The sequence below is a fragment of the Xyrauchen texanus genome, chromosome 1, assembly GCF_025860055.1.
Source record: "Xyrauchen texanus isolate HMW12.3.18 chromosome 1, RBS_HiC_50CHRs, whole genome shotgun sequence".
NCBI lineage: Eukaryota > Metazoa > Chordata > Actinopteri > Cypriniformes > Catostomidae > Xyrauchen > Xyrauchen texanus.
In genome coordinates, this window is record NC_068276.1 from 58,241,164 (window position 1) to 58,264,966 (window position 23,803).

Consider the following 23,803-nt stretch of genomic DNA (forward strand, 5'->3'; position numbering starts at 1 on the left):
AAATGATGTCTTATTAAAGCTACAGGATTCCAGTATTCTTAAATGGTTCTTTGTGTCATAGCTCAGTAGAATAGTCTTACCATAACTCAACATGACTGTTTGGTTTGAGAGATGTTTGGGGCACCTTTCAGCTGCTCAGATGGTTTAAACTGTCTAGCTGATCTCTCAGCCCAAGTATATTAAATAGGTAAGTTTAATACAGAAGTTTAGGGGTTTGTTCAAACCTAAACCTAACCATGAGCAATAGCAATAAAATATGCAGTGATATTAAAAAGTCCACATAGAATATCTGGAGTTAAAAATGTAATTTATACCTGGAAATAAAGAAGGGTTTAGCATTTAAAAGATAATGTAAACCAGGAAACATTAAGATGTAAAAGGAATTTTTAGGTCATTAATTAAATAAGAAACTCCACATTGAGCGTGTTTACATGCACGTTACAACGATTATGCTGATTGCAGTTTACGACTACGTGTAAATGCATTAAACGGCTTTCCTTTCTTGGTGTTATAAATGTTATATAAGGTTATAAACGGCTTAAGAATAAACCAATCGACAGGGGTAGATTTTTGCCCATTACTAGTGGTGGAAATTTTGATTCTTTCAAGAGACTCGTTCATTTTTAGTTCGTTCACCAAAATGATTCGTTCAGATTCGTTCACTGATTCGTTCAGTTTTTTTTTTCCATATTACACAAATACGTCAGCAGCAGGTGCGGCAAAATGTGTTGTTCAACTAACGTATTTACTTGTTACAAAATAAAAACTGATTTGACTTTATTAAAAATGGTGCCCTACTCATTAAATGGATAAAATAAGTCTAAATAAGTGATCAAAGTCTTTACACTCTTTTTATCTTTTAAATTACACTCTTTTCGGATGACCAAATCACATGTGTTTTTTAATTTGTTTGCATACTAGGCAGGCTAGTTAACATTTTATTTGTTTGGTCAGAACGAGTTAAACGAGGAGTTATGTTCTGTATGTAAGATATGAATTGCGCGTGCACAGTACGGATACCTGCGCTTTGCATTCACTTTCTGCTGATTGATGAACTAGATTGACAGAATGGCCGACCTGGTACACGAACTGGGTATAGCAACCAGTTCGTTCAATTCGTTCACTGAACGGGAGATCTCTCTCTCGTTCAGACTCAAAACAGAGCAATATGATATTCATTCAGCAGAGTAGATCCAACCAATTACATGCCCCTTCTAAGCCCGAGCTGAAATGCTATTAGCTGGCGTGAGTCACGTGGCGCTAAATGAGATGGAATGACGTGGACGCAAATAATCAATACTCTAAATTTTTTTTATGTTTTACAGTTTTTAAACAAACAAAAGTGCATGACATGACTCAAACATATATATTTTTATATTCATTTTTATTCCACGAGCGAGATATATGTAACAGTTCATTTGACTCGTTCAAACTCAAAGCAACTCAATAAAGGGCGTATTCGTTCACTAGATTCAACAAATCACATGCTCCGTCCTCGTATCATACTCGAAGGCTATTGGCTCGAGGTTTAGTCACTCTTTGTCTTTGACAGATGAAACGGTCCACAGAGCTACACGGTTCATTGAGCTGCGCATGCGCGCAATAGCGGCGCGCAGTGGTGGAGGGAGGAATTTCAGTGAACGAGAAATATGAGTCAATGGATAACGTGAACGAGAATGATTCGTTCACCTAAAAGATTCGTTCAAAAAGAACGATTCGTTCACGAACGTAACATCACTACCCATTACCCTGATTTTACATTGCATGTAAACAACTCAAGGGATGGTTCACCCAAAAATGTAAATTCTCACATCATTTACTCACCCTCATGCCGTTACAGATGTGCATCTCCATACAGTGCACAAGTGAATGGTGACCTGAACTTTAAAGCTCCTAAAAGCAAATAAAGGTAGCATAAAAGTAATCCATTCTACTCAAGTGGTTTAATCCATGCCTTCTGAAGCGATACAGTCGGTTTTGTCTATGAGCAGACCAAAATATAACTTTTCACTATAAATCTTGACATCAGCAGTCTCCTCGCGATCATGATTTCAAGCTCGGTCTGTGCATGCATCAAGCACTAGGACGTGTAACTGAGCTTGAATTCGTAATCGTGCAGAGAAACTGCAATGGCAAGATGTACAGTGATAAAAGAGATACATTTGATCTGTTCTCACCCAAAATCAATTAGATTGCTTCAGGAGTTCTTTTTTACTATAAATTCTCCCCCCTGTCCTGTAGGTGGCGGTATGCATGAAGAATGCCAATCGCCAAAGCAAAAGTGTGAAATGTGAACGTGAAAGTGGAGATTGATTGTAAAAAAGGGACCTACTAATGGATCTGTTTCTCACCTACTCATATCACGTTAGAACACGTAGATTTAACCGCTGGAGTCTTATGGATTACTTCTATGCTGCTATTATGTGCTTTTTGGAGCCTCAAAATACTGACCACCATTCACTTGCATTGTGAGGACCTACAGAGCTGAGATATTCTTCTGTGTTCAGCAGAAGAAAGAAAGTCATACATGTCTGGGATGGCATGAGAATGTGTAAATGATGAGAGAATTTAAATTTTTTTAGGTGAACTGTCCCTTTAAGCGGCGTTCTTAAAGGCTTTTCCAATGTGCCTTTACACGGGTTGACAACAAAGACAGAGAATAACAAGATTATTTCCAACCTCATGTAAACGTGGATTTCTTGCTTTGTTCGATTTTTTTAAATAAGCTGATTTTTGGGAGCAATCAGCATATAGGTGTGCACGTAAAAACGGCTTGTTGATCATGCTAACTCACTTGTACAGGGGGTCACATTTCCTTCTATTAAGGCACACAAGAGGCTTTTTGGAACATTCGCTCAAATCGTGCTGGAATAACGTGGAAGATCAGGTTTTGCACAATCCTGTCATGCTGTCATTAAAGCAAAGGGGGGACTGAACAAACGCTACAAACATTTCTACTTTTCATTCTAATTCTTATTTTTAGAATTTCCAATTAAAAATGGCAAATAGAAAAATGCTGAAGTGGACAAGAATCGTAACAATGGACGTGTTGGGAAATGTCTTTTTCTAATAATCTTGTTTTTCATCCAGCAGGATTCTGAGCCAAAGTGCTTGTTTATGTTGCTGCTGGGGTGTATGTCTGGGGCCTATAAAATGAAAAGTCTAAGACTGAAACTTATAATAAAAGTGATCTTATTATTATGTTACAAAAATAAGTCCAGTTACCAGTAATATTGAATATTTTGCCCCACTGAAAAGCTCATTTGACAGTAAGGCATTGATTTTAAGTTGGGATGCATTTACTGGTATTAACAAGGTTATCTATAACATCGATTAAGAGGTTAACAGCTAATTTACATAGGGCTAAAATATTCTGACAGTGCGACTCCTTTCATCAGGTTTTTGTTGATTTTGTTTGGAAATTTTATGGCTAACAAAACCAATGATATCTTCTACAATCATAGGGCCTTTGAAGATTACACTTTTTTTACAAGGAAGGAAAACGAACTTTGTCCATAATTCACAAAGATTCAGGATTTAAATCACTATAGGTTTTTTTTAATAGTTACCATGGTAACCCAAGGTATAACAGCACATCTTCACTACAATGGTTAGATGTAACGTGATTTTATAAAACAAACTGTCATTTTTGTAATGAAAAAAAACATTCTCTAAACAAAATGTAAAATTATTAAAATATCAACATTTTATAAACTGCCATAGTTGTAACAAATTGAACGCTTCCTCACCCACTAATGTAGCCCATTATAAATGATCATATTTATTATGAATCTGTTTCTGTCTAAATACTAAAATACTAGCACAGTTCGTGTTACTATAGTAAATGTACGTATGGTAATTCTCTAAGGGTGCTGGTGTGTGAAAGTCTTGTATGTGTGTGTGTATATATATATATATATATATAGATCTGTGTTCATGTTCATCTGGTGTCTAGCCAACTGTTTTGAATGTCAGACCGTTTAATGTGGTTTTAAACTACTTAACTCACAGAGTATGTTTTCCGCGCTGAGCTTGACTTGTTCTCTCAGGCAGCGCTGTAATGAGTGGTGTGCGTCGAGACCAGTTCAGCGAGTAATGCAACTTTTCCGCACTCGCGCTGTGGTTCTCACATGTTCTTGCAGGACTGTAATTATATACGCTCAGTGAGTGAACACACCTGGTACGGTTGGACCTGTAACAAAACTTAAGTTATGTCTACATTAATCCGGATACATTTGGAAACGGCATTTTCATTTCAAAACGCTCTCCGTCCACACTAACGTTTTCAAGCGTTTTCCAAATGTTGCTCATCCACACTGAAACGTATGAAAATGCTTAAATCGTATCTGCAGATGCGGAAAATCCCCACTGCACGTACAGTCTGAAACGCAATTTTCCTCATGTTCCGTCGCCGTACACCAATTCAGAGTAAACTTCCCTTCGCCTTTGAAGGAATGCAATGTGAAGGTTGTACAAAGTGACATTTATTTTTTAACAACACTATCAAAGTGAGTATCAGGCACAACAGCCGCTACGACACAGGCTGCCATCTTGATTGTTTTGGTTGGGTAGATCACGACTAAAAATGCGTCATTTATATTTATGCATTTGGCAGATGCTTTTATCCAAAGCGACTTACAGTGCCCTTATTACAGGGACAATCCCCCCCGGAGCAACCTGGAGTTAAGTGTCTTGCTCAAGGACACAATGGTGGTGGCTGTGGGGATCGAACCAACAACCTTCTGATTACCAGATTACCAGTTTTGTGCTTTAGACCACTACACCACCACCACTCCATATCGTTCCATAGCATCATCATTTTGCAAAGCATCCGTTTTCACAGTCCACACTACAACGCCAAAACGGCGTTTTCAAATGTATCCACTTTGGAGTGCGTTTTCAAAAAGCTCGGTTTCGCGGACAAAAACGCCATCTCAGTGTGGACGAAAGGCCAAAACGGAGAGAAAAAGAGGCACTTTCAAACGAAAACATATTAGTGTGGGTAGTCGCACCGGTGGGTAAAATGTAGGGCTGGGCGGTTTTTCAGATTGTTTCCGATTAATTTGAATTTACGTTTTGACACGATTTATTTTTAATCGAGAAATCGCGATTTTGCAAAGTTAGATACGTTGTAAATGAACCAAAGGCTGAATAAGGAAGAGAAAAATAATGAATAATGCAGCTCCCGATCCGATCAGGTGCATGTGTGTGGCGCGCTCCAGATGAACGGGAAAGGTTAACAACACGGAGACTGATAGGAAAGACACCGGCAATATTCCCAGTACGATTGAACACCGTGTGATTGTAGCTCAGCTTTGTCCATCATGCAGGTATACACCTGCGTAAGACCATAACTGGCCTCGGCGTGCACATGATGATAAACGGTCTCGTTTCTTTTTACCCATAAAAAAGCGTTAGTTACATGACAGTTATGAGCGCTTCATTTCATCTTATGGAGAGGCTATATATGGGAGAATCAAACATCCGCCGCTCCTTTTGCCATGATGACTCATATAGCGATAGATCGCTAATTATTTCTTCGTTCTATGACGTGTTTCAAGTGTACTGCATCTATAGCCGACATTTGGCAATCGATCATTTTGACAAACTTTGCTATTTAATATTACTGCTCTGCGTGTACCGATAAAGGGTGCGTCTTTATCTGTAGGGGTTAATGAATATACACACACATTGTTCACAAAAAATACAATGAGTACTTTCTAGATAAACGTGATAATTTATCGATATTTATGGTCACTCTTAAAATAAAAAAAAAAATATGTAATGTTAGAGGGAAAAATGCAACCTCTGAGTCACGCTTGTCACTGATGATTCAAATGCTATTACTTCCTGATGATGCCACGCGCTTTCGGTCACACCACAGGTGATGGTAAACATGCTGGAGCGGTGAGTTGGCATAATGTGACCGAGGGTACCGGTACTTTCGGAAGCAACATGTTGACTTCCCGTGTGATCATGTTGGAATGTAAGCATGACATGGAAACGTTTAATACAATTTTGCAACTTTGTTGTGTTACCAAGATATTTTCATTTGTTGTGTTAGATTTTGCAACCCGCATGGCATGAATATGTAGCGTTTTGTCCTTCGTATGCATTTTTGATGAACTGTCTGATAGATTATAAATAAAAATTGTGATTTTGAATTTTTGTGCATAAATTACATTTACATTTATTTATTTATTGGCACAATAGGGGACGTTCCCACAGGATACATTCTTGCATTCTGTCAATTTAGCAACTTACCGTTCTGGAGTGATGTAGAAATCAATTCGAAAAAGCGTCTCAATGCATCTGTGAATTTAATTTGTAAGCAAGAAGACTGCTGGTATTTTATCTCTCAGGCGTCTATTTGTTCCAGCGCCCGCTGTGAGGAATGCAGGTTGCCACTCTTTGCTCTGGTTAGAAGGGCTGCTTGGCTCAGGGGCCTTCCCTCTTCCCTTCTACAAGCCCGTAAACAATACTGGGCATGAGTCCAAGCAAACCAGCTTCACAGAGGAGCTAAATGAGGCAGGTTGGGGGAGGGTCAGTCACGACCGCGCCACGTTGAGAAAATGGTGCTCAAAACACCTGCTGTGTAGAAGCCAGTACACTAACCAACCGGAAGCTCAAAGCAGAAGGCACATTGCAAGCAAATGTGGCCACTGTGTCCATTTGTGGTAGTAAACTGAAATTTGATATATGTTTTTTTGCTTTTGTCTTTTATTGTGGCATAATATCATCTTATTCAATTATAAGCGTGTCTACATGCGCATGCATCTTACACGGATTATGCTTAATGATAATGTATAAGGTCATGTAAACAGGAAAGGCCATAAATGGTTTATCGTCATATATAGATTTTTGCACTTCACGTAATCACAGTTACCCACATTTTATTCAATGTGCACGTCTTGTTAGCATTTCTGTTTATAAGGGGAAATCTCAAATGAATATGCTTTTTTCTAGTGATCAACCGATATGGGTTTTTTAATGACCGATGCCAATATCAAGATTACAGGGATGCCAATAGGCCGATACTATGCTGATAAATCACACAATTTAAAATAGTAACATAAATATAAAATTGCAAAAAAATAAATAATAAACTCCTATTTAGCGCTATATTTACTCAATCTTTGTAAAAAAGAATCTAAAGAAATAATATTGTATTTTAAATGGTAGATAGCAGTTTCTTTTGATTTCTGTTTAGTCGTAAAATCTTAGTCATTGATTTGCACATAAAGTAATTTTTAATATATTAGGATGATGGAAATAACAGTACACACAGTAGATCAGCAACCATGGATTAAGTGCCTTGCTCAAGGACACAATGGTGGTGGCTGTAGGGATCAAACCAGCAACCTTCTGATTACCAGTTATGTGCTTTAGTCCACTACACCACCATCACTAATATTCTCAAAACATTCAGACTCAAACCAATTGCATATACTGTACATAGTGAAAAAGACTTTTACTCATAGCACACGTGAATCGCTTTTACATATTTTTTGCTTTTGTATTTTTTTAAACTAGATATGCTCATATTTGCAAACGGTATATAATAGAAATTTTATTGATATGTGCCTTTTTATAATGAGAAAGGTACAGGGAACTGTTGAGGAGAAACTGTTACAATATGTGCTTAAGAGGAAGATTTATGAGCGCTACGCAGGACGCTGGATCTGCTGAAGTTGTGTGAGGTTGGTTTATTACATCTGTTTAAATGAGATATGCGCATATTTGCAGACGGTATATGATATTAGTTTTATTTATATTTCCCTTCTTATCATTAGCAAGATGGTTAAAAGTTTCAGGGAACTTTTGAGGAGACAGCAGGAGAATGAAACAGGTGAGCACTGAGCTCAAACGCATCTGGCGCGGCTCTGATATGCGGACAGTTTAATCGAGACTGTGTTGCACACCTGTCTATTATTGTAGTATCACGATGGCATGTAACAACAAAGCGATCCGTGATTGGTCGATTACATGTCTGTCACCTCACATGCAAGCAGGCGATTCTCAATGCCCTCAAGAAACAGATCGGCCAAAATGATGATAATTAAAAAATATATTGGCGACCGCTACTTTTTTGCATTGTCAGGATTTTGCATTGACCCAATGAGTGCTTTATATGCTTGTTCTTTCGCCAGTAACCAACATTTCCAAAAAGCAACTATCGTCACCGATTACTCGATAAACCGATACAGTCTACAATTTGAACTTGTTTAAAGTTTGATCCTTGCTTTAAACATCATGAGAGAAACAATCATTCTGTCTAATTTTATCTTGCCAAGGAAAAAAGGGAGTTTTCCCAAGAACTGTCCAACTATGTTTTTTAAGAGCTTTTATCTCGCCATCAAATTCAGGGAACTAAAAGGACGTATAAAGGCATTCTGATGAACAGCGTACTGTTTTCAGTGCTTGAAATAAGCCTAAGCTCTCTTGATCAGTGTAGGTCATCTGTTATCTTGGAAAGCACAGGAGCAGTTAAGTAAAGCTGACAGATTACTGCCCCAGAGACATGGCCCAGCTGCTCTCAGAGCTCAGCGCCAGTTGCATTTGGCCTTGACTCTTTCCTTCAGTTTTTGAGTGTTTTGTTTTTGTGTGGAGTTTTTCTGTTGCCAGAATTTGGTTTGTTTGATTGCTGTGAAAGCTGTTTTCCATAATGGTAGCCTTGCTGCACACTCGATATTGGAAAACAGTGGCCTTGTCTAGATGATAAACCTTGTGCATTAAACTGATGTTTGTGGCAGTAAACTGTAATGATGTTTTTAATTTTGCTTTCTTATTTTATTTGGGCAAAATGTTGTCTTATTTAGCTATTATGTGCATTTACATGCACAATTTTACACCGATTAAGCTTAAAGGAATGTTTCTTACCCCAGACCAACGCTTTCCAATATACTTGGATACAACTTGGGTACAACTGTGACTTGTTGAATGCCCAATTTCAGAAAACAGCACTTAGTAAGGCACTTACAATGGAAGTGAATGGGGCCAGTCCATAACATTTGAATACACGTTGTTTCAAAAGTATAGCCACAAAATACAAACATTATACGTGTTTTTAGTGTTATAAAATCCAGTATTACTACTTGGTTGCCATGGCGATGCAACGCCAGTATACCCTTTAAGCGATAGTATCATGTAGAACACATTTTTGATCACACTATAATGTTAAGGCATATCATTTTTACATCTTGTAACTATACTTTTGAAATTATGCGTATTGTAATGTTTATGGACTGGCCCCATTCACTTCCATTGTAAGTGCCTTACTGTATCCCGATTGAAATTGAGTCCAGAGACCAAGCAATTAAACCATATATGAAACCAGCCTGAGACACATTTTCCAAGCTGTGGATACTTCTAGTTAAGATTGATGGGACAAGGATGATGGCCCATCATGTGCATGTGCTGATTGCCTGTTTATTATGCTTCATCGATTCCATCTCCGCAGTTCACCCTCAGGCACAGCTATCATTCGCACATCGATTTGTGCTGTTTTGTGTTTGGAGTCTTGAAAGGCAATTGTTTTATTCACCCCAATTAGTTTTTCTATGGATGTCTTTTGGGGAATGTTGAATTTGTCCTCTTAGCAACAGGTGAATAGGCAGAAGCTGTTGCTAAGGGCTCTCAGATGAAAAGACATTCGGCTCGACAGGCTGTCAGCAGTATCATCCTCTCCCTGTGGAAAATGTCTTCATCGTTTATAAAAATCACTTCCACATTTGCTCTAACGAAAGGCTAAGCACCAGTGAACTGGATGTGCTGTGGCCTGGTGGAGGAGGCAGTGATTATTATTTTTTAATTGGGCAAGAATAAATCACTGCTGTTGTGGTTTTGATGTATTTCAATTCACAGTGATGTGCGATTGGCATCGTTAGCAGTGTTGGTTATTGATGCAAAGGCTTTAAATGGGATTAAAGGGATAATTCAGGCAAACTGAACCCAACCTCATGTTGTTCCAAACCCGCATAACTTTCTTTCTTCAGAAAGGGTGATGGACTCAAGGCCTCAGCACAGAAGTATTCCCGCAAGATCAGTAAAAGTGATGGTTTAACCCTTTCGCACGTACAATCAAACCGGTGTGATTGCACTAGACTGGGCTGAGACTTGTACGATCAAACCAGTGTGATCTGCATTCATGCTGCTGTTTACCAGCATAGAGGGACTGAAGCGGTTGTCATAATGAACCAGCTGCTCAAATAGTCCTTTCAACATCACAATATCTTCACTTTTATAAGGTAAAAACATTCAAATTGACATTCAAATGTGTTAAATCCTTACCGTCAGAGCTGACTGTTTTGATGTAGCGCTGGTGGCGCAGTTTTCTGACGTCAAACAAAGAATATATAAAATAGTCAGTCCATTTGAGCCTTCTTTTCTTCCGTCGCTCATTCTCAACAATTCCGGGGCTGAGTGTAATGGCTCGATTTTTAGAACCTCTATTACGAACTCAAAATCATTTACATTTACATTTATGCATTTGGCAGATGCTTTTTTACGACTTACAGTGCACTTATTACAGGGACAATCCCCCCCAGAGCAACCTGGAGTTAAGTGCCTTACTCAAGGATACAATGGTGGTGGCTGTGGGGCTCGAACCAGCAACCTTGTCACAATCAATCATAATAAACGTCTAAAAACCACATTATATGTTTAATAACATATAATCTGACCTTCAGTGCACCTGCTGTGATATAATCTGTCCTCCAGTGCATCTGCTGTGAAGTGAAATGTAAGGTATTTTTTTATTGCAGTTCTCATTAAAGAACACACGCTGGGGGTCCTTCAGTAAACGAGAAACAAAAGGATTAAAGTAATATACTGTATATGCAGTAGATAATGTGTTATTTGCATTCATGGCTAACATGTTATATGCGGCCATAATATGCGCTGATTACACTCAGTTGTGTATTTTATGACAAAAAGCAGTGTATTATAGTGTGTTAATGGGTATAATACAGACAAAAGAATGATTAGAGAGGCATAGCTTACTTTGGGCAGATGTGTAAATGGATTTTGGCTGCAGATGGCATATGAGTGAATTGGCACTTAGAGTATTTGAGTAGATTTGATTCCTTTTGTAGACAAATTGAACAAAATTAAATCACATATTATGTTCTAGGAAAATGTCTCCACGGGAGTGTTCATACAGACTTGGGCAAGTTAGCACCAGCTCGCTAATAAATCTACACAACGGTGTGTTCATCTTGATTGATCTTACTTAAAGTCTTTTTAGCAAGTCAGTCCACTGTCGACCATCTTTGAAATGCTCATGGGAGGCTATTTCCAGTTGTGCCAGTGCAGCTGGTATCTACTTGTATGGGGAAAGACTGAAATCTGATAAACAGTTGGTCAAGATTACGATCAAAGAACATAATTCATGGGCCTGGGTTGCTCAGCTAGGATTGACGCTGACAACCACCCCTGGAGTCGCGAGTTCGAGTCCATGGGTGGTAGCTAGCGTCAATCCTAAGCAACCAAATTGGCCTGGTTGCTAGGGAGGGTAGAGTCAAATGGGGTAACCTTCTCGTGGTCGCGATTAGGGGTTCTTGCTCTCAGTGGGGTGCGTGGTTAGTAGTACATGGATCCCGGAGATTAGCGTGAGCCTCCAAATGCTGTGAGTCTCCACATGTCATGCACAGCGAGCCACATGATACGATGCGCAGATTGACTGTCTCAGAAGCGGAGGCAACTGAGACTTGTTCTCCGCCACCTGTATTGAGATGTGTAACCGCGCCACAAAGAGGACCTACTAAGTAGTGGGAATTGGGCATTCCAAATTGGAGAAAAGGGGATAATATTCAATAAGATAAAAAAAAAGGACGTATTTCAAATCAGCAATAAAATTTTATAATATTGGATTCATAAATTGTGCTACTTAACCTCATATTACGCTAAGAAACGCAATATTACCGGCTTCGATAGCTAATGAGCATGTTGATTGACAGGTGATGTCTGAATCTAAAAGGTGTTTGGCACTTTTACCTGTAAGACGGGACTTCCTTGCTACATCCGTTGACTGTTGGGCACTAGAGCTACTTGGTTGGTCTTTCCAATTTCTCTCATTCATTTAAATAGAAGTGGCCCTTCTCTGCTAAATGGTCTCCGTCTTATCTGACTGAACGCGTATTAGTTTTCAGCCTTAAAGTAGGTGGAGCTCCAGGTCACACCTACTGATAACTTGGACCAATGAGAGTAACAAGGTATTTAGCAACCAGTAAATACCTTGTTACTTGGGCATGCTGTTACAGACAACTGAAACAAACTAAAAAACAAAACCTTTCTTTCTTCGATTTTGTAGGAAGTGTGCAGGGTCATTCAATCAACCTTCACTTTAATTGCATATTTTTTCCATACAATAACAATTAATGGTGACTCAGATTAACAGTCTGCCTAACATCTCCATTTGTGTTTCACAGAAGGAACAAAGTCTTATGGGTCCATAACAACATGACTTATTAACAGAAATTGCATTGTTGGGTGATACTTTCAAGCAGACAAAAAGCAATCCACATTGACACAGATTCTCTTTCTCGTTGGAAAGGTGCTGAGATTATCCTATCTCGTTACTTGTAAAGATATTGGCGAGAGACCTGAGAGTAATTCTCTTTTTAGACCCTTTGTTGAGGTTGTGCATCTCTGCAAATAGTTGAAGTTTAGTCTGTTTCATGTGGCAAACGCTGTGAAGATTTAACTCATCTCCTCTGGCACCACGTGATTTCCTTTTTCTGGGTTTAGCAAGATATTGGTTTCTGTGCAAGTGTAATATATTGCTTTGAACTCATGACTTTGTGCATGGGTTCTTCAGGCATATGTGTACTTCTACAGCAATTGTTTTATCACGTTGCTCGCTTGCAGAGACATGGTATAGCAATGCGTTCCTTGGATCACTGCGCACAGGTCAAGCATCCAATGAGCTGCAGAGTGCTGTGAGAGAGAGAGCTGCAGTAATATTATTATTATTATTACTATTGAGTATTTTATTTATTTATTATATTTTATTTTATTTTATTTATATATATATATATATATATATGTATGCATTTTTAGATTTTCCAAATGTTTGAAAGATTTTTCTTAAGGCACCCCTGATCTTGCCCTACGGTACCCCGCTTTGGAGATGCTGCTCTATATTGCCGAATGACACTATATTTCTATATTACTCTATGTGGCTATTGTTGTTTGGAGTGGTGAGGCTTACTGAATAAAAGTTGCAGGTTCGAATACAATAACAAATGGTCCAGGAGCTGTTGTGGTAGATCAAAAGACCTAAATGTCCTAAAAACTAGACGCAAGGTCGTTTTTGACCCACATAGGCATTCTTGGGTTACGTAGACATTTTGTAGTTGATTAATCTGTAAGTAAGAATCCCTCAGAAAAGTGTGTGTGTGTGTGTGTGTCATTTGAAATACTTTTCTATTATTGCAACAACAGCCAAATCTGATACTGAATGCAACCGAAAAATAGGCCATGTATTTGCAACATGCGTGCCTTACATTATGATCATTGTACATGAAGCTTAAAACCTGGCTTGCATTCACAAAATCAATGTTAGCCAATCTCGTAGATCCCTATTCCCAAGAAGAAGAAAAAACGTTTTGCTTGAAACATTTTGACTAGAGAAGCAAAAGAAATTCTCCTAATTCAGACCAGTAACTGGTGTAAAATTCAAACTGATCTGTGAATCAGATTTATGAAAACATACCAGTTTAAATTAGCTATTCGTTTGCAAGTTGGACGTCATTAGTTGCACGTATTTTCATGCACGTTCTTAAAATGATTATGCCTAGTAAGCCGAAAACTTGTGTGGTCATGTAAATGCGCTTAACGCCGTTTCTTTATCGGTGTAAGGATAAGCAGCTTAAGAATAAACTAATCGACATGGGTAGATTTTTGCTCATTTCACTGAATTAGAGTTGCATGCTTTACTGGCGTTTTCACCGGCTTATCCAATGTGTGCATGTGTTGACTTCAATTGCAGAGAATAACTCTGTCAAATCTCACATGAACGCGGTTTCCTAGCTTTGTCAAATTTTTTAAATAAGCTGATTTTTGGGAGTTATCAGCGTATTGGTGTGCATGTAAACTGACTCAGTGTTGCACTACATCTTCATTCTGTTTCGTGCAACTAGCAATAGAAAGTGCAATGCAGATGAGAACGTTTTGTCTATTTAGCAGCGCCCTGTTTCAGAATACAGTTCATAACGTCTTTTTCATTTCCTTTATCTTGTAGTCCATGTTGGTGTTTTTGCAAGACTATTAAAATCATGTGTGCATTAAAGATGACTGACGTTTGGGCAAGATTTAGCAATCGCATTGAGTTCACATCTGAGAGAAAGATTAGGCTAAAGAACTGGAAAGGTTTTTATTTTATTCCATTAGGGATGGGTCAGTAGTCGACTTAACTTTCTGGGAGAGCTGACAGCTGGATGTTTGCTCGTCTGTTGTGTCAGCGCAGCAGCTACCACTCTGGTGAGTCATGTATCATCATAAATCAGCGGGCTGTTGAGATGACACGAGCTTCTCTCTCTCTGGTGTATTGTTTCATGCAGTAGGTAAAATCAATCGCGCTGCTCCTGAGTCTGTTATTAAGTCTGTTGTTAAACCTAACAGCCCATTAGACAACATTCAGATGATTTTCATATTTTCCCATCTTTTATAAGGTCTATCCATTGGTTAGATGCTTGGGAATGGTGACGTTGTTTTCATTAACATTAGTTAATGCAATATTTAACATGATATGAGGTGGTGGTGTAGTGGGCTAAAGCACTGAACTGGTAATCAGAAGGTTGCTGGTTTGATCCCCACAGCCACCACCATTGTGTCCTTGAGTAAGGCACTTAACTCCAGGTTGCTCCGGGGGATTGTCCCTGTAATAAATGCACTAAGTCACTTTGGATAAAAGCAAATGTCAAATGTATATGTAATGTAAATGTAGATGTAGGAAAGTAAGTCCTGCCTTTCAATTAAAAGAGTCAGTCGCCTTTGAGAACGTTCATGTACATTGGCTGGACCAACCTGAAAAATCCAGGTTTTTAGCCTGATTTGAGCTTAAGATACTACATTTATGATACCATTGTTGCTGATTTGACTTATGGTGAAGCGTATGCTTTGGAGATTTCGGTCTTTCCCCATTCAAGTGGATAGTAGCTTCACTTCAATGTCTAGAAAATAGTTCCCCAGGGCTTTTTATTGATATGCACACCATATTTCAACATATCATCACAGCAGTTGCACAGTCTTGTTCTACCTCTCCATCCCTTTTCATATCCACTGAATGCATGTAGGATCTTTTACAGTACTTGTGCATACTGGAATTACTGTTAATTTTGCTGCTACATTATCCAGTATATTAGTTAATAATAAAGTGTTTCTTAATAAGCTGTACATTTATATTGAAATAATGTGTAGTTAGAGGTTTGTGTTTCTTTACATATTAAAGAGTAACCCCAATTAGTTCAACACAATAGTGTAAAGATATTCTAAACTGATTATTAGGGCTGAGTATCGAGTTTGATACATTTTAGGCACCGACCGAATTGCCTCTAAACAAAATTGCCTTAGTTCGGATTTGCACTCCATCAAATGTTTTGAATGCAAGAACGTGACGCATGTTTGTGTTGTGTTGCTGCTGAAGGGTTGTTTTCTTCACTCTATAAACGGCACGTTGCCACACAGCTGAAGTTTCACTTACTGCCCTCTGGAGTAAACAGGTGGTACTATAAGGTCGCATTCCTCAGGAATCTTCCTTGTTACGATCCGGGGACATTGCGATTAATTGTGTTAATTATTAAAGGTTCATTTTATTAAAAATAACATCGCACTGAATTAACGCGTTAAATCAACAACCCTCATAATTACATTATATTTAAGCAATATCCCACAAGCAAGAGTTTCATCATGTCTTTCATTAATACTGTGATGCTCTACTGGAAAGCGCTGTATTTGACTAAAACTAAAATAAATAAATACACTCCAATTTTGGCTTTGGGATTGCTCTGTGAGCATCAGTATAGAGGCTCTTCTTTTGAAAAAATAAAATAAAATAATGCAATAAAATTTGAATCAAATGAAAACACATTCAACATGCCATGAATTCATTTGATTAGACAGGGGTTTTTTTTAATAATAAAATGTAATTAAATTTTAAAGAAGAAAATAAGAGAAAATAAAACGGAAAACACTGAATTTGGGGTAAAAATAAAAGTGATTTCAAAGGGCCCTAGAATGGCTGCTGACTTGGTGACTCACTGTTGCAAGTGTTGTCATGTCTGACTAGAAATAAACCAAGAACTGTTACCATGTTTTGTATTATTTTCTAGAAAAAGAGTAAATGTTACCAAAAACAATATTATGATAATTTATTGTTTTGGGTTCTATTTAAAATTTAGTTGGATTGCATCCCACTGTGTCATAAAGTCTTTGCAAACACAACTTTTATGAGAAATACATTAAATATATCCCTGATTTGTTATATCTGTTCTGACGAAATCTTAAACTTTCTCCTAATTTGGCAACAGGCTGCTGAGGGCAGTAAATGCAATAAGAATGGCAAATATTCATTCTAAATATTTCCTCCAGAATACTAAAAAAAAAATAATGATTAAAGGGATAGTCTCTCATCATTTACACACCCTCATGCCATCCCAGATGTGGATGACTTTCTTTCTTCAGCAGAACACAAACAAAGATTTTTAGAAGAATTGCTCAGTAGGCCCACACAATACAAGTGGATGGTGACCAGCACTTTAAAGCTCCAGCACGCACATACAGTCATAGTAAAAGTAATCGATACGATTCCAGTGGTTAAATGAATGACTTCAAAATCTAAACAATCATTTTAGGTGGGAAACATATCAATATTTAAGCCCTTTTCACTAGAACTGTTTACTTCCGGACGCTCAACAATGCACGTTCAACGTAGGCGCGTTGGCATGTTAATGCGAGAACCATCCGCTTGCATTGTAAGGACCTACAGAGCTGAGATATTCTTCTAAAAATCTTTGTTTGTGTTCTGCAGAAGAAAGAAAGTCATAAACATCTGGAGGGTACGTAAATGATGAGAGAATGTTCATTTTTGGGTGAACTGTTCCTTTAATGGAATCGATAAAGATTTATTTCGCCCAAATGTTAACATTCATGTCGTTCGGAACCAGAATTGTTCAATTCCTTATCATTTCCATTCCTTCTTACCACTCTCTCTCTCTCTTATGCTTCTGTAGATGGAGTCTCCGGTCTCCACCCCCGCCCCTCCACCTCTTCACCTCCTTGGAAACAGTGACATTGCCTCACCTTGTGAGCAGCTGATGGTGCGCACACGCTCAGTGGCTGTAAACACGACTGATGTGGCCCTGTCCACGGAGCCAGAGTGCCTCGGGCCCTGTGAGCCTGGCACCAGCGTCAACCTGGAGGGCATTGTGTGGCAAGAGACGGAGGATGGTAAGAAAGCATACTTTTATGAGTTTATTACCTGTGACACCTGATTGTGTACGCGATGAGTTCAAGGGTTGATTAATAAGCTAACACTGTAATAAGGCCTAGTGTTGTAATTTGACGTATTTTACAGCTAGTTGCGCTTCTTTAATCAGATTGTGCTGATATTTGGTATAACAGCACTGGGACATTTCACTGTCTGGATCTCTCTGACAGGCTGTCGGTCTGTGTGATGCTTGGTGACACGCAATGGTTGATCCTGCTTTAGCTTAATTGGGAAGTATTTTCATAAATATAGTCAAAATAGACAATAGTTGGGTCTGAGATGGAAGTTACATTTCTGGAGTGATTGTCATCGTCCAATCATCAAAACCCACTTCATAGTTTATCATTCAGCGACATTAAAAGTAGATAAAAACACTCATAAGCATTATAAACACCAGTGACGTCATTCGTATAACTGCTTGGCTTCCAGGCTGAATGTTAACTTATGATCGGTTTTTGAATGTATATAAACATTTAGATTTATTAAGCAGTACATACCCCATATTTTGCACCCAGTTTTGATTATTCATTATCGTTTATGCATATCAATATTATATTGCCTTTTTTTCCCGAAACATTGCTAGAAAAGTGAAGGGACCAGTTAAGAGAGGCAAAAAGTGAACATTTGTGGACTATTATCTCAGCATACAGTACTAGTTACGGAAGTAGAGGCTTAAAGAGTTGTCCTTCATGTCAGTCTCCTGTGAGAGTTACAGAAAAAGACTGAAAACTGGCAGCTTGTCAGTGTAGCTTGTTCAGAACAGCTCAGAGATACTGAGATCGATAAAAATGGTCCAGGCTTAAAATTGCTGACCAATCAAGTGCACATGATACGAAAAGATTCTAGTTTTATCTATGTATTTATTTAGCTATCAGTTATTCTGTTGTTCTATCTGTCACTCTATCTATAGTTCTATTAAAGGGACATTTCACCTAAAAATGTAAGTTCTCTCATCATTTACTCACCCTCATGCCTTTCCAGATGTATGACATTCTTTCTTCAGCAGAACACAAACGAAGATTTGTAGAAGAATATCTCTGCTCTATAGGTCCATACAATGCAAGTGGATGGTGATCAGGCCTTTGTAGCTCCAAAAATCACATAACGGAAACATAAAAGTTATCCACACGACTCCAGTGGGTTAATCCATGTCTTTAGAAGTGTTATAATAGGTTATAATTTACTCTAAATCTCCACTTTCACTTTCGCATCTGAAAGCCACTGGAGTTTAATGGATTACTTTTATGTTTCTGTTATGTGATATTTTGGAGCTACAAAGGTCTGGTTACTATTCACTTGCATTGTATAGACCTACAATGTGTAAAATTGTCATTGTGTTCTTCTGAAGAAAGAAAGTCACACATCTGGGATGGCATGAGGGTGAGTAAATGATATATTTTTTGTGTGTGAACCATCCCTTTAATCATTCTATCTGTCATTCAGTGTCATTCAAACCGTCGCATTATCTATCGTTCTATTTATCATTTTATTGAGTGTTCTCTCTTTGATTCTGTTATTCTATCTATCGGTCGTCCCATCTGTCTTCTGTCTGTCGTTCTGAAATTCTCTCATTATGTCATTCATCAGTTGTTTGTTCTATCTATCATTCTGTTGGTCGTTCTACTGCTCAATTTGTCGTTCTGTCTGTCATTCATCAGTTGTTTGTTCTATCTATCGGTTGTTCTATCGTTCTATCTATCTGTCGTTCTGTATATCAATCGTCCCATCAGTCGTTCTATCTGTTGCTCTATCATTCTGTCTATCATTCTGTTGGTTGTTCTATCGCTCAATTTATCGTTCTGTCTGTCATTCATCAGTTTGTTCTATCTATCATTCTGTTGGTTGTTCTATCGCTCAATTTATCGTTCTGTCTGTCATTCATCAGTTTGTTCTATCTATCATTCTGTTGGTTGTTCTATCGCTCAATTTATCGTTCTGTCTGTCATTCATCAGTTTGTTCTATCTATCATTCTGTTGGTTGTTCTATCGCTCAATTTATCGTTCTGTCTGTCATTCATCAGTTTGTTCTATCTATCGGTTGTTCTATCGTTCTATCTGTCTGTCGTTCTGTATACCAATCGTCCCATCGGTCGCTCTATCGTTCTATCTATCATTCTGTTGGTCGGTCTACCGCTCAATTTATCGTTCTGTCTGTCATTCATCAGTTGTTTGTTCTATCTATCATTCTGTTGGTCGTTCTACTGCTCAATTTGTCGTTCTCTCTGTCATTCATCAGTTGTTTGTTCTGTATATCAGTCGTTCTGTATATCAGTCGTTCTGTATATCAGTCGTCCCATCAGTCGTTCTATATATCAGTCGTCCCATCAGTCGTTCTGTATATCAGTCGTCCCATCAGTCGTTCTGTATATCAGTCATTCTGTATATCAGTTGTTCTGTATATCAGTCGTTCTGTATATCAGTCGTCCCATCAGTCGTTCTGTATATCAGTCGTTCTGTATATCAGTCGTTCTGTATATCAGTCGTCCCATCAGTCGTTCTGTATATCAGTCGTTCCATCAGTCGTTCTGTATATCAGTCGTTCTGTATATCAGTCGTCCCATCAGTCGTTCTGTATATCAGTCGTTCTGTATATCAGTCGTCCCATCAGTCGTTCTGTATATCAGTCGTTCTGTATATCAGTCGTTCCATCAGTCGTTCTGTATATCAGTCGTTCTGTATAGCAGTCGTCCCATCAGTCGTTCTGTATATCAGTCGTTCTGTATATCAGTCGTTCTGTATATCAGTCGTCCCATCAATCGTTCTGTATATCAGTCGTCCCATCAGTCGTTCTGTATATCAGTCGTTCCATCAGTCGTTCTGTATATCAGTCGTTCTGTATATCAGTCGTTCTGTATATCATTCGTTCCATCAGTCGTTCTGTATATCAGTCGTTCTGTATATCAGTCGTCCCATCAGTCGTTCTGTATATCAGTCGTCCCATCAGTCGTTCTGTATATCAGTCGTCCCATCAGTCGTTCTGTATATCAGTCGTTCTGTATATCAGTCGTCCCATCAGTCGTTCTGTATATCAGTCGTCCCATCAGTCGTTCTGTATATCAGTCGTCCCATCAGTCGTTCTGTATATCAGTCGTTCCATCAGTCGTTCTGTATATCAGTCGTTCTGTATATCAGTCGTTCCATTAGTCGTTCTGTATATCAGTCGTTCTGTATATCAGTCGTCCCATCAGTCGTTCTGTATATCAGTCGTTCTGTATATCAGTCGTCCCATCAGTCGTTCTGTATATCAGTCGTTCTGTATATCAGTCGTTCTGTATATCAGTCGTCCCATCAGTCGTTCTGTATATCAGTCGTTCCATCAGTCGTTCTGTATATCAGTCGTTCTGTATATCAGTCGTTCCATTAGTCGTTCTGTATATCAGTCGTTCTGTATATCAGTCGTCCCATCAGTCGTTCTGTATATCAGTCGTTCTGTATATCAGTCGTCCCATCAGTCGTTCTGTATATCAGTCGTTCTGTATATCAGTCGTTCTGTATATCAGTCATTCCGTATATCAGTCGTTCCATCAGTCGTTCTGTATATTAGTCGTTCTGTATATTAGTCGTTCTGTATATCAGTCGTTCTGTATATCAGTCGTCCCATCAGTCGTTCTGTATATCAGTCGTTCTGTATATCAGTCGTCCCATCAGTCGTTCTGTATATCAGTCGTTCTGTATATCAGTCGTTCTGTATATCAGTCGTCCCATCAGTCGTTCTGTATATCAGTCGTTCTGTATATCAGTCGTTCTGTATATCAGTCATTCCGTATATCAGTCGTTCCATCAGTCGTTCTGTATATCAGTCGTTCTGTATATCAGTCGTTCTGTATATCAGTCGTCCCATCAGTCGTTCTGTATATCAGTCGTTCTGTATATCAGTCGTCCCATCAGTCGTTCTGTATATCAGTCGTTCTGTATATCAGTCGTTCTGTATATCAGTCGTCCCATCAGTCGTTCTGTATATCAGTCGTTCTGTATATCAGTCGTCCCATCAGTCGTTCTGTATATCAGTCGTCCCATCAGTCGTTCTGTATATCAGTCGTTCTGTATATCAGTCGTTCTGTATATCAGTCGTTCTGTATATCAGTCGTTCCGTATATCAGTTGTCCCATCAGTCGTTCTGTATATCAGTCGTTCTGTATATCAGTCGTCCCATCAGTCGTTCTGTATATCAGTCGTTCTGTATATCAGTCGTCCCATCAGTCGTTCTGTATATCAGTCGTCCCATCAGTCGTTCTGTATATCAGTCGTCCCATCAGTCGTTCTGTATATCAGTCGTTCTGTATATCAGTCGTTCTGTATATCAGTCGTCCCATCAGTCGTTCTGTATATCAGTCGTTCTGTATATCAGTCGTCCCATCAGTCGTTCTGTATATCAGTCGTTCTGTATATCAGTCGTCCCATCAGTCGTTCTGTATATCAGTCGTTCTGTATATCAGTCGTCCCATCAGTCGATCTGTATATCAGTTGTTCTGTATATCAGTCGTTCTGTATATCAGTCGTCCCATCAGTCCTTCTGTATATCAGTCGTTCTGTATATCAGTCGTCCCATCAGTCGTTCTGTATATCAGTCGTCCCATCAGTCGTTCTGTATATCAGTCGTTCTGTATATCAGTCGTTCTGTATATCAGTCGTCCCATCAGTCGTTCTGTATATCAGTCGTTCTGTATATCAGTCGTTCTGTATATCAGTCGTCCCATCAGTCCTTCTGTATATCAGTCGTTCTGTATAGCAGTCGTCCCATCAGTCGTTCTGTATATCAGTCGTTCTGTATATCAATCGTCCCATCAGTCGTTCTGTATATCAGTCGTTCTGTATATCAGTCGTCCCATCAGTCGTTCTGTATATCAGTCGTTCTATCTGTTGCTCTGTCGTTCTATCTATTATTCTGTTGGTCGTTCTACCACTCGATTTGTCGTTCTCTCTGTCATTCATCAGTTGTTTGTTCTATCTATCCATCATTTTATCATTCCATCTCTCTATAGATCTATCTGTCAGTAATTCTATGTGTCAGTCAAACGATCAGGTGTTCTGTTATTCTATGTGTCGTTGTATTTATTGGTCGTCCCATCGGTTGATATATCTATCCCTCTATTGTTCAGTAAAATCAATTTTTCATTCTGTTGATTATTCTATTGCTCATTTCTCATTCTATCTGTCGTTCGTTCTGTCTATAGGGCATTCTATGTTGTTGCATCTATCATTCTATTGGTCATTAGTTGAGTCGTTTATTAGTTTTATCTATCTGCAGTCACATCTATCGTTCTGTTGGTCATTTTATCGTTCGTTCTGACATTCTAATTGTCTTTCTGTTGTTTGTTCTAGTTGTCATTCTATCATTCTATCAGTTGTTCTATTTATCTATTGTTCTGCCGGTTGTTTGCTCTAACTGTTGCTCTGTCTGTCATTCTATCATTCTAGCTATCTATCCTTCTATCCGTCATTGTATTTATCTATCGGTCATTCTATTGTTCTATCGTTCTTTCTGTCTGTTGTTTTCTTTTTTGGTTGTTCGCTCAAACAGTTCTATTGTTTTTTATATATATATATATATAGACTGAAAAATCTCCCCAATTCCTTAACTGAGAGCATATCTAGAATCTGGGCAGGCTGTGAATACAAGCTACCCACACTCTGCCTGCTGCCATCCTTGAGGTGCCACCGCATAAAGAGAGCTGCCTCATTAGCATTCACAGCACACAAGTTGTCTAAGTGTTTTCTATTCACCTCGCCATGGGCACAGTGTGTGTTATTCACTCTGCCACTGTAGGTCACTTGTGTGTGTGTGTGTGTGTGTGTGTGTGTGTGTGTTGCGTGTGAGTGAGTGAAATGGAGCGAGAGCACAGCTGAAAGGTCAAGAGGGAAAAACAAGGTTGTTTATGTGGCCTTTCACAGACCACCAATCCCACACTCACTTAATGTTGAAGTGTGTAATTTCTGCACAATTGGCATCACCAAAATGCATTGCAATATCATGATTCTTTTCAAACTGGTTTCCCAAACAAAAAGAAAGTTGTGTCCCAAACTCAAGTCACTGGTTGTGCCAATGTTGTTGTGTCGGGCTGGTCAGGATGCTCAAGCAAACAGAGCAATAACGTCAGTGTGAATGGGGCAATAACTGAGAGCTGGTTCCGCTGGTGTGCAGCTCATCTTTTGATGCATATTATATTTTCTCATCGTGGTGTTGGGCAGATCTGTATAGAGGTGACACTTGTTGTGGGTGGAAAGTAGAACAGCAAGATTGCGTCTTTCAAACACTTTGAGATGTCATTCTGCTGTACTGCTCTTTTTTCTATGCATCAGACAGTCCACCCACAC

At 38.8% G+C, this 23,803-nt stretch overlaps 1 protein-coding gene across 2 annotated transcripts in view; it reads left to right on the forward strand.

Annotated features, from left to right (window-relative positions):
- Positions 1-23,803, forward strand: part of LOC127650112 (zinc finger protein 609-like) — a 79,948-nt gene that overhangs the window by 39,327 nt on the left and 16,818 nt on the right. For both annotated transcript variants that reach the window (XM_052135313.1, XM_052135308.1), the window contains exon 3: positions 17,232-17,448. In XM_052135313.1, coding sequence (XP_051991273.1) covers positions 17,232-17,448 — 217 coding nt within the window. The remainder of the gene's footprint in view (positions 1-17,231; positions 17,449-23,803) is intronic.